Raw genomic sequence first — 11881 nt, forward strand, 5'->3', positions numbered from 1 at the left:
CAGGGCAAAGATTAAATAATTTCACATTCGAAGAGTCACAAAAATAATGATTCAGATATCAAAATACCCACACCCTACAACGGTATTAAATAAAAATGAAAAGTGGAGTAGACGCAAGGAGCTTGCACGCCGACATACCATTTCTCACCTGTGCGAGTACCTCACGCCGGTTGGCAATTCATTTCACCACGATGGCAAGCATTGTAGTGTATGCCATCAATACGATAGGAAGAAAACTCCAATAGTATTATTAAATTAAAATAGAACTTAAAATTTTAGGCACAATTAGTTGTGTATAAAATCATTTCAATATAAGGTATCTCGTCAATGGTACAATTTAACATTTAATTCTTAGCTCAAAACAAACCTAAACATTTTCCCTTAATTTGTCTCTACTTTGGTAACATAGTCTTTGGTATTACGATAAGAAGAATAAATAAATTTATCTCGACTCATTAGGAAGCACAATCAAATAAAACAAGTAAATATTAGTTAACCACTGTGTCTTCTGATTTACGAGCTCCAGTTTTTGCTGCATCAATTTGTGTTGTTTTTCTAGGCCCAATTATTTATATAACTAAAATAACTTAAACCCACCTTGCTTAAGAAATTATAATAAGATGCCAGCTATGTAAATGACATAACTTTTTTTTATGAAACCAAATGACGGGACGAACAAGTCGTGCCACCTCACCATGCGCCTGATGGTAAGCGACACGCTTGTCCATAACAGTTGCAGTGCCACTCAGGGCTTTAAATAGCGCTAAAGCACTTAAACTTTTTGCTTTGGCACATTTAATTTATGGCATTGTCGTCTTATGTGTTTTTTACGTCAAGATTAAGCAAAAAGTTTTTATTCTCGAAAAATCCGAACGTACATATATTTCTCATAAATTTGAATTACAAAAATATTAAACATTTCCAATTTAACTATATTTTATTAAATTTATTTTGTGGTTTTAGATTCTGCAGTATTTTTAGAATTTGGTAATTATTTGTTTTATATCTAATACATTGTGGCTGCATGCGCCTGTGCCTTTAAAACATTTTAGTTCGAGTTGTATTATTAAATATGGAAGAATAGCTGGCAATCTGTTAAAAAAATCCCGCCAAATTGTTGTGTTGTGAAGCGATGTACTTTTATTCATACAAGAAATAAATTATCATTGTATCTATTTCCTCACTAATGTGATGAAAGTCATTAAAGCTTTTAACCTTCAGCCTCAGACGTCTAACAAAGTATCGTTAATAATTTCTTATTTACCGCCGATACACGATGTAATACTTGTTGTCGTAAAAGCGCATTCAAACAGGTGTGAAACAAATGGCGGAATATTGTGTTCGCTTTTTACAAATGGAAAAAAAAAAATACACGGTTAAGGTAACTGTATTTGACAGTTTTTATTACTGCTTACAGTCAAAGCTCAACACATAATTAAATAGTTACTTTTTACATTCCAAAATATGTAAAAGATAAATTTTGTAAGGTTTACAAATTAATTAAAAAAACTTAGTACATTTGCTTAGTAACTGATTTAGGGAAAAGGGAGGTGGAATCGATGTCCTCTGCCAGTTTTTCTTCGTAAAACTTATCACATTATGGCGCAGGACATTTTTCGTGCCTACTACTACTACGAAATTTTTAATTTATTGATCGATTGTCTTCTGCTTGGTGGGTGGCAGAGATATATCTCTACGAAAGTCTGTCAAAAGTATAGTCGTCATGACATGGAGGTAGGGAAGTTGTCGTCATTTCATAGTTGAGTACGAGACGACTTGTGAGTCGTAGCGCTTTTGCTCGCGCCGTGGAGACAGTGAGAAATATCCCATAATGACGTCATTATCGAGAGAAAATTGACAGTTCAGAGAAAAGCGATAACTTTCGTTTTCGGGCTCATGCTAATGCTATTTCAAAGTTGCCCTCATAGCTCGCTTCTCAGGGTCACTTCCCTAAAGCTAAATGTGCTCAAAATGTGACAATAGCAAAAATAAAGGAAACTAAAGATCTGTATTTCTAAACTCAATTACACTTTGGCTATAGCACCCAAGTTATACTCAAGAATGTAAACACAACAACGTGTCAAAGTTCATTTCTCATTCCTAAATATAATATTTGATGCTGCAAATTGTGTCAAATTTACACAATTTGTTTTGTTCTCATTGCTTGATGGTATATTGATGACGAGTGACTTTATTCATTGTTTTAAGGTCGTCTTTTGAAGTTCTTGCGCATCCAACTCTTTCAGTGCTGAAAAAAGGAAAACTAATGATTTCTTTTGTTGTGAATTTAATTTCTTGAATTATAATAATTAATAATTTGTGCCAGACAATCACACCAATTTTCTGGGCTCAATCTAGGGAATTCTCCGTATTAAGAATGCCAGAGCTACATAACCCACTTCACCCTGACTAGAACCAATTTAGGAAACTTCATTTCCCAAATTGATCCGTTCGATTCCGATTCGGATACAATATCGTCACCCAACGGCGTTTACGGAGTTAGCCGGTGAAATAGACTATAAGAAAAATTAAAATCCTTTTATACACTTTTTTAATTATACTTTAACTTTATCTAAAAAAATAAGAGATTTCCATATTACATTATTGCTTTGTCAGCATCGGACTTTCGGTAACTTTCATTCGATAGCTGTGTTCTGAATAACGTTTGTAGCCTTTGTCGGTCGAGAAGTAAACATACGGGTGTGACGTCATTTCGGTTCCGTTTCGAATTCGACAGTTTGACATTCGATTCGGGTGTTATGAATAAAAATGAAATCGTACGATATCAAATCGAATCGGTCTACAACTGAGTTATTAAAATGTTCTGAATTTTTAGCCGTGGGGCGACGGCTTAAGAATACATTGTCGCCTCCCCATACATGCCCGTGGGGGTCGTAAGAGGCGACCGAGGGCGTCACAAGTGTCCATCTGCTTAGCATTGTGGTAGGCTCTGTGCCGACTGGATAGCGACCACAGTACACACGGCGGAAAACCCTCCACAGTGAAACGCTTTTGCGAATCGCGTTCAGGGATCAGTTGGTGTACATCCAGTGCATTTGGCCAGACCGGCAAAATGATAGTGACGGAGTGAAGATATTTGTGTTTTCCATCCGTTACTCTCATCTCTGGACTGTATTCGCACTTTCCATCAGGCGCGGTGCAGTCATTTTGTCGAGTCGCAATAAAAAAAAAAAAAAAACAAAAGAATCGACCCCCTGGGACCTCCGTTCCAGAACTATATGAATACTTGACCATGAATACTTTGGCGTTATGAACTCGGATGATGGATGAAAATGAAGAACGTAAAACGATATTTGACTAAAATTTAATTATTTAACATAGTAAAGCGAATTTTTAAAATTTTTATAGTGAAAAATGATTTGTCATTAGACCGCGACCACGCCCAGACCTAAGGTGCTTGAAAAGCCTTGTTTGCCCAAATTCAAAGTTTGACACGAATCCGACCGAGAAAGCTCTAAGTTTGATCTGATTTTTCGCAGATTGAAACAACCCGTGGATAGTACTTGGCATACGTCTTCTTTAATTTTATTTAAATTTTCTTTTGTTTGAGAACCAGTGACTAAATCATCGACACAGAAATCTTCGCTTTTTTACGGAGGCAGCCAGCCAGCACAATGCAAACTGTTAGTCCACCGAGGTAGCGGTCGTCAAAAAGAATTTATAATAATATTACTTTTTCAACTTAGGTAAGATAATATCCAAAAATAAATTACCATCATTTTCACACTGGGTGTCATTCCACGACTGAGGATCGGTAGATATAAAAAACATATACACCGTATTGCACATTATTCCAAACACAGCCATAGAGCACAACACGATGCGCCACTGGTAAGGATCTCGCTGAGAACATAAAATGTTGGATATTGCGTTTTCAAAGAACAGTTTTAAATGACTAAATTAGATACAAAGAGGAAATAAAAAAAAAAAATAATTCGAAGATCTCTTAATTCGGTATTGCAAATACTTATAAAAACCTTTCTGTTCTCGTTTTATACTTCATAGGGATGTAATCAATGAATATACGACGTCAAATTTAATTAATATTCATCATCATCAGTCCTTTTATCCCACCGCCGGGCACGGATCTCCTCTCAGACGAGGGTTTAGGCAATAGTCTTCTACACTGGCCCAATGCAGGTTTGGACTTCACACGTTTTCTGAGGGTTGTAAACTTTCTGCGACGTCCAGGATTCATCACCATGTTTTTCTCCACCAAAAAGCTCATGGTAAATTTCAAAGAAAAACTCAGTTTTGTGAAAACCCAGATTCAAACCCACGGCCTCTGCTTGAGAGGCGGTAGGTCACACAATTAGGCTACCATGTCTAATCAAATAATAATACTTAATGAAGAAACTACGCGGTATAATGCTATACATACAGCAATTATTATATTTTATTTGTTATGATGAAATGAATGACAAGGGAATGCAGTGACTCCGTTGTTTCTGTAAGGAGATATATTACTTAGAAAAACATTGAAAATTAAAGTAACAGTCCTCAATAACAAGATTAAATGCTTCTTGTTTTATTGAGGAAAAATATGACTAAAAACACTTATGAAAATGTTTTTGTTAATCACATAAGACTTGAAGGCTACAATAAAGATAAAAATACTTACTACATCCGTTACAACTTGAGAGACGAAGATTGGTAAGAGAATAGTAAATACGTTAAGTAGAGAAGCACCCGTGGCTATCAGAGTACCGCTGAAATTAGGCGCTAGGTCTATGTAATTAACCTGGATAGTAAAAATAGACAGGTTCAAAATATTACCAAAAAGCGAACACTGGCAGAAAGAGGTTCGTGCCAACAGAAATATTATATAAACGATAAATGGGCTGTAAAAAGTTGAATACCATCCATCCGGTGTGACACCCTGCTTGTGTGCCCAGTGCTACTATGAGTAAAATCACGGCCACAGTCGTACTGCGTGTGAACGATAATGCTGTAAGACAGATTGCCGGGAATACGTTTGCTGAAAACAATATTACAAACATTTACCTAAATTTTATAATTCAAATAATAATTTTGAAACTCACGCGTACAAGAATTAAGCCAAAAAAAGGAAAAACATTGTAAGAACACAAATTAATTAACATGATAGAATACAAAAAACAGACAGATATTATTTGACAGGATGAAGGTTGCAGTAGAGGAATAATCAGACAGTGCACAGAGGTGAGTCCCAGGTACATGGGTGAGATTGCTTGAATGAATTTGACCTTTATAAATGATAGAATAAATACAAAGGCTCTATGAAGTTGAAAAAGGTCATTAGACTAATTTGTGCTTCCTGGGAGACGAGATTTAACGAGACCTGTAGATACTTTTGTGATAATTATGCGCTTACCCACGGTGTTAGATATCATTCTAGTTTGCTTGCAAGTGAGGATGTTGTTGTTAATGCAATAATCTGTCGACAGCCCGAAGAGAAATGCCATAAAGAAATTAGCTAAATATGGCAAAGATGTCAACAAACCGCTCTGAAAACAAAACAAAACAACACAATGCATGTGATGTGATTATTGCGAATGTAACATTGTATACAAAATGAAGTAAACAAAGGCTTGTAAAATGATATACTTTTTTATGTAATATAGATGAGGTTCATAAGCAGTGGAGCCACTTGCAACACCAGAGAAGCTGCTATACGTTGCCAGCGTATGAGAGCCTGTTTTTGCAGGTTCTTGGAAGAAACGAACATGATGCATGCGAATATACCAGGCTTCAAGGATATAGGGATGAGCTTTACTCCTTTGCAGGAAGTGCGAGGGTGGAAACGTGACGGTGACACCAGTTCGAAATGTTAATAGAGTATAAGAAAATATAAACAAAGGTTCACAAAAATAACACAGTACTAAGGAGATCCAATTAAATAAATTGACAACGCAAATACTTCAAAAGTCAATCTAGACTCTAGATTCTAGAGCAAACATCTCAAAAATACCACGCATAGGTTTTACGAGTGTCGTTGATAAGCACTTAGGTTTCGTCATACGTACACTTTTCACGTTGACGTCGAGAATGTAATGCAAGTACGTAGGAATTTGAGTGAAAAAGAACATGTACGCAAGTGCAGTGCCGACGTGTCCAATGAATAGAGCCCACGCCGGCTTCGAGGTTAGAATCGCCTTCCACGGGGTCTTTTGTCTCTGGAACAGAGAGCTGCCGTTACGTTTAAACATAAAATAATGAGTCATAAGAATATAATTTTATGTAGGTGTGTATTTCTCAGGTCCTAGGTTTAGGCCTTTGGCCGCTACACTGGCTAATGCAGGTTGGGGACTTTACATTTTTACTGAGGATTGTGAACCATCTTCGAATATTTCCCATGATATTTTCCATCACCGAAAAACTCATGGTAAATTCCGAATTAAATTTCTTAAGTCAATTCCGGAAGCGCAGAGGTACGAGGCCGGTTTCGAACCACGGCCTCTGTTTGAGACTTTATTAGGATATTACATTTTCTAGAGTAAACATCTCAAAATACCACGCATAGGTTTTACGAGCTACTTTGCCCTTCTCAAACAAAGGAAGGAAATAATAAATAACTAAAGACAGGAAGATGTATAATAAAAAAGTAGAAAAAGCAAAATTAATTAATATTAAAAGTATAATTATTCTATGTCCTTTGTGGTGATATTCGTGAGCTGTACTCCTGCATGCACCGTTTATCCCTAAAATTAGAGCAACCTGAAACCAGCAAAGGTTTGCCATGCTTATTTACAGTATCTGAATAATATCTTTCAATGTTACACATTACGATATATATACGAACAAACCTTACCTTAATTGCTATTGATTGAAAGTTTCATAGGTTTTCATGTATCTTGTTTTGCTCATAGCCGGCAACAAGTTTTCCGTTGCTAATATTAAGCTAATATAAAGGAGGAGTACAATCCATGACTGCATTTTCGTTACCGCTTGTCTCACTCATTGTCACGGCGAAAGTACAAAAAAGACGAAAAAACAGAAAAGAATACCACAGCATTTTATTTTAATTTACCGCCTTTTTCTTTTTTTTAAGCAAGCGGTGTATGCAAGTATTTCAATTCTCGCAATTACTAACACTGGACAGTTGGCTGTATGAGGTTTTCCTTTGTCTGTTTACCTATGGTTATTCATCTAGATTTATAAGTTTAGAAAAGTGGACAGTAATGGATTTTCATACTTGCTTCTCTCAGGTCTCACGGGCCATAAACGACTAACTTCCCATGTTCGTTTTTTGAAAGTAATGCAAACATTTCCGAGCATGTTTGAGAAAATAGTTTTATCTGTCTACTTTCCCACACCACATAATGCTTTACAAGAACAGTTATTATTGTTATAGAATAGTTGAAGTTTGAACTAAAAGTCCTATTCAACTGAGCCTTTTAAAATCATGCAGAGTTTAGTTTACAGAGTTTTTGTTTTGCTTACATCGATGGGATACATCTTTTGAACGTGTAGTAGTATACCTTCAAGGTAAAGATTTTTTTTCAAATCCCACTGTCTAATAACAGTAGTGCTGTAGATGATTGCTTGAGCAGGAAAGCATACCATTTTTTTTGTTACTGTAATAATGCTTTTTTTATATACTACCAAATGACGGGGCGAATATGTGCACCTGATGGGTACACGCCTGTCCATCACAGCTGCAGTGCCACTCGGAGCTTTATGATCTGAGGGGTATTGCCACTATGCCGGGTGCCCTGAGACATAGTTGACAAGTCTCATGAGCTTATAATTTCGCCAGCACCCTCAACCCTTTAAAACCGGAACGCAGTAATGCACATTATTGCTTGGCGGCAGAAATAGGTAAAGTGGTCGTCGACAGCCGTGGTAGCTTAATGGTTTGACCTACCACCTCTCAAGTAGAGGATCGTGGGTTCGAATTCGGGCTTGCACCTCGTGAGTTTTTCGAAATTGATGTGCGAAGTTTTATTTGAATTTTACTCAGCTTTACTTTTTACCATGACATTTTCAGTGAAGGAAACCTGCACACATGTACAAAGCAATTTAATGATGTGTGTGAAGTTTCCGCCGCCCAAAGCGCTCCGATTGTAAGAGAAGGTCTTTGCGCAGCAGTGGAACTATAATGTATATCGACTAACTATTATTATTATTATGTAAAAATATGAATTATACGCAAATATAATTATTAAGCTGAATAAAATAAATTTAGAAATTGGTACGTTGTGCCAGCTACGGAAAATGTTAAAGAAAGATAGTTTCTCCTAAGTAATGTAAATAATATTATAGGAACTTTTATTATATTCACGGACATTGGGGGCGTTTTAGCTAGTTACGATAGCGACGATTGATGACATGACTAAAAAAGCTATTACAGCGCATGACTCGGCAAACGAAAACGAGCTAAAATGCGCCTTAAGTCATTTTAATTTTCTCGTCGCTAGAAAGTCTCTGTTACGTAAATGCTTACTAAATACTTTGGGCTTCACTGCCAGAAAAGGTTTACTTATATTTTCAAAGATGTATCCTAGCCAGCATTGGATGAGGTAACTGAACCCAAAAACCCTCTCCTCAAAGATGACCCGTGACCAGTAGTGGGATGTATACAGTTTGATGATAATTATTATGATTTTATAATTCAATAATATACCTTCTCAACACCACTGCCCACTCTTCCCAAAATAAAGTTTTTTTCCTCTTCCGTGATATGTTTATGCAGCTGCGGGGACGCTTTTCCGAAGATGGTCAAAAGAACTGCCATGATGATGCAAATACCACCAGTTGCCCAGAATATCGATGGCCAGCCCAGAGGTGACGCCGCGAGGAAACCTCCGATTTGAAACGCTAACACCGAGCCAATCATAGCGCCTGTAAAAAGAAATTAGGTAAAATGAGAATCGAATAACTAAGAACACTTGCTCAGTGAAAATTTGCTGTGTTGCCATAATGTACACTTCTATATTGGAAGTTGAATAGCTGCCATGTCCCTCCCTGCGTACGATTGCAGATATACTGGATCGATTTCTCTGTCCAATTGTAGACCGATTTTGAAAATTCTTTTCTTTGTTTGAAAATATATACTTTCCAGGAGGTCTCGTTGTCATCAAGTCAGAATCTGACGAGGAGCTTCCATGGACATTGAGTGAGATCCTCAAAGTTTATAGGTATGCACAGTGTGTTTGTTGAACTGTTACACATCACAGGTTCTTGGGTACAACGTGGACGAGCTATGCACCACTTGGGTTGGTTAGGTTAGCTGTCAACTGACAAATCATCGGTTTGTAAATCAGTGCCAGTCGTACATAGCCCTAGCTCTGCCCCCGCAGGGCCGGAATATCTAGCTAGTAGCAGATTACCCCAGGTAAAAAAAGTTAGGAATTTTCAGTTTACAGAAAACCTAACTAACCCAAATACTTCACATAGTGTATATAGGATGGTAACGTATTTATTTATAAATTGACGATTTGTTTATTTACAGTAATTTTTTAACATTTTAACAAACACATTTTAAATGCATACAAATGGCAATTTTGCAAACTTACTGTATAGCATTAGAATCCGTTAAGATATTTCTTTGTTTTTCTTGCTCCAAAAATAACTAATTTAATATTGTTAATTTTAGTAGTATATATGTATATGTATATATATGTAGTATATTAGTAGTAATGTAAAACTTCAAACCGATTAGTAGGTAACAGACACCAATAATAATAATTTATTAAAATTATACATAATAGATTTGGACAAGAATTGTCACGTTGTAATTGTATAAATAAACCACAAATGTAGATAGATTGTTTAATAAGTAATTATAATATTTGTTTGTTTGCGCGACGGTGTTTGACATGACAAGTGACAAGTCTGCAGTCTGCGAGCATGTAATGGATAAACCTACACATTCAATGAAGTTTGACAAACCCCAGGTCCTTGCAAAAGAAGTTCGTTATCTACCCAGGATGCTGCGAGAGGCCATTGAAATTAAAAAACATCCTAATTTCAACAGGGAAGATGGTTTCTCCGTACCACCAGTTTGGGATCCAGTATTTCCTCTAATGAAAAATCACAAACAGACATAAGACTGCAGTACTAATTAATATGTTTTATTTTATTCTAATTTCTATTAATAATTAATAATAAATTGAACTTAATAAAAATTCATTCGATAAAATAATTTGTAAAAGTTAATATAGCGTAAATTGGAATGTTTTCTTTGTAAAATTAAAAATAAGTTATTTAATTAACCTGATCTGTAAAGGGCCCGAAACGTCGGTTTGTTTGAAAAAACAAATATACGCGATTTAAATCCGGAAAAATAGTTTCATTTCCTATGTGTAACAATCGCGAAAACCTAAGAACTCGATAAATGTTTTTTTGTTTATTAAATAAATAATATTATTATTCACGTCGAATGTACTAAACAAAAGTGCTTAAGTGCATTGAGAGTTTTTAATAAACGAATATTTATTGCCAAAAATACCAAAATCTCGACTTGTTGACCCGTTTTTAACTGACTTTAAAAAACTAGGCTCTATTTTCGACTGTACGTATTTTTATATATGTTCTCCGTCAGTAGTTGACCGATTTCGAAATTTCGTTTTTTGTTTGATAAGGTATTATACTCTAGAGGTGGTCTAATTGTCACCAAGTCAGAATCTGATGTGGGAATCCCATGAAAATCGAGGGAAATTCTCAATTTTTTTCAGTGTAGTAACTTTTTGTGGTTTATAATAAATAATAATAATAAATAATAACTTTTTATTTCGAGTAACAATAGACTCACTTGTTAGTACATACATGTGAACTTAATCTAAAGTTAGTAAAACTTAAAATTAAAAATTAAAATTGAATTTTAATTAAAATGAAATTAAAATTGAATTTAAATGAAAATTGAAGTTAAATTAAAATTGAAAATAAATTAAAATTGAAATAAAATTAATATTGAAATAAAATTAAAATTAAAATTGAACTTAAATTAAAATCTGATTACATGCTTGGGAGCATGTAACCCGCAGCAATGCCTAATATAGGGGCAGTCATCCCTGTCCCCTATGACACGGAGAGCGGAGTTGGGGCTGGCCCGCACGCGGCGCACCAGGGACGCACACCTCTTGCGCACAGTGGCGTCCATGCCGTCCACGCGCGCGTCGGCGAACATCCCTGATGCGCTACAGAAGCGGGGCAGCCCCATCAACACCCGGAACGCGTTATTGTATTGAGTCCGTAGGGCCCTGTAGGCCCGGTTCGTAAACTCTCGCCACAGACTACAGGTATAAAAGGAGGTACAGTACGCTCTAAAGAGCGTTACTTTTACCTCTCCCGAACACCTTGCGAATCTGCGTGCGATCATATTCGCCCTGACCGACAGAGCCCTACGTTCCCTTTCCATGTCCTTATTGTCATTGAGATCAGGCGTAAGTATATGCCCTAGATATTTAAATTGATTTACCCTCTGAAGGTCTATACCATTAAGTTTGATTTGAGGTAGGTCAGAGTTATACTTACGCCCGTTCCCAAATACCATGTATTGGCTTTTATGAAGTTGGTTAACAGTTTAAATTTAAAAAAAGTTGAAAATGTTTGTTATCTCTAATAAATTTAGTGCTGTTGACGCCGCTGATTGGTAGTGGGTTATTCTAAAATAATCGGCTAATATTTCTGGCTTAACATGTCTTTATATCAGCGAATAAGTACTCATTAAGTCTAAAAAATCTTGACCCTGTTATAACAACAAAGTTCGTTTAGTTTCATGAAAGCTCTTAAAGGATGTAAAGTTCAAATAAGCTAACGTACGTCTCACATGAAAATAGGTAGCACTTGTACATAAGTCTTTTTTTTCAAGAGTGTTTTTGCAACGTAACTGTACGGGTCAACGTACATTATTGTGCAACTGACAATATGCAACGTC

At 36.1% G+C, this 11881-nt stretch overlaps 1 protein-coding gene across 2 annotated transcripts in view; it reads right to left on the minus strand.

Moving 5' to 3' along the window:
• Positions 1 to 1953: 1953 nt before the first annotated feature.
• LOC113226742 (putative inorganic phosphate cotransporter) overlaps positions 1954 to 11881 on the minus strand; it is a 12552-nt gene continuing 2624 nt past the window's right edge. Inside the window, exons 5-11 of one of the 2 annotated variants that reach the window (XM_026459469.1) lie at positions 8627 to 8844; positions 6027 to 6176; positions 5375 to 5507; positions 4881 to 4999; positions 4643 to 4762; positions 3735 to 3864; positions 1954 to 2248 (exon numbers count right to left, since the gene is read on the minus strand). In XM_026459469.1, the coding sequence (XP_026315254.1) occupies positions 2196 to 2248; positions 3735 to 3864; positions 4643 to 4762; positions 4881 to 4999; positions 5375 to 5507; positions 6027 to 6176; positions 8627 to 8844 (923 nt within the window). In that variant the 3' untranslated portion in view covers positions 1954 to 2195. Of the gene's footprint in view, positions 2249 to 3734; positions 3865 to 4369; positions 4470 to 4642; positions 4763 to 4880; positions 5000 to 5374; positions 5508 to 6026; positions 6177 to 8626; positions 8845 to 11881 lie in introns of those variants that run through there. The other variant, XM_026459470.1, reaches the window with a different exon arrangement.

The sequence above is a fragment of the Hyposmocoma kahamanoa genome, unplaced genomic scaffold (genome assembly GCF_003589595.1).
Source record: "Hyposmocoma kahamanoa isolate Upper Pololo Valley unplaced genomic scaffold, ASM358959v1 200, whole genome shotgun sequence".
Taxonomy (NCBI): domain Eukaryota; kingdom Metazoa; phylum Arthropoda; class Insecta; order Lepidoptera; family Cosmopterigidae; genus Hyposmocoma; species Hyposmocoma kahamanoa.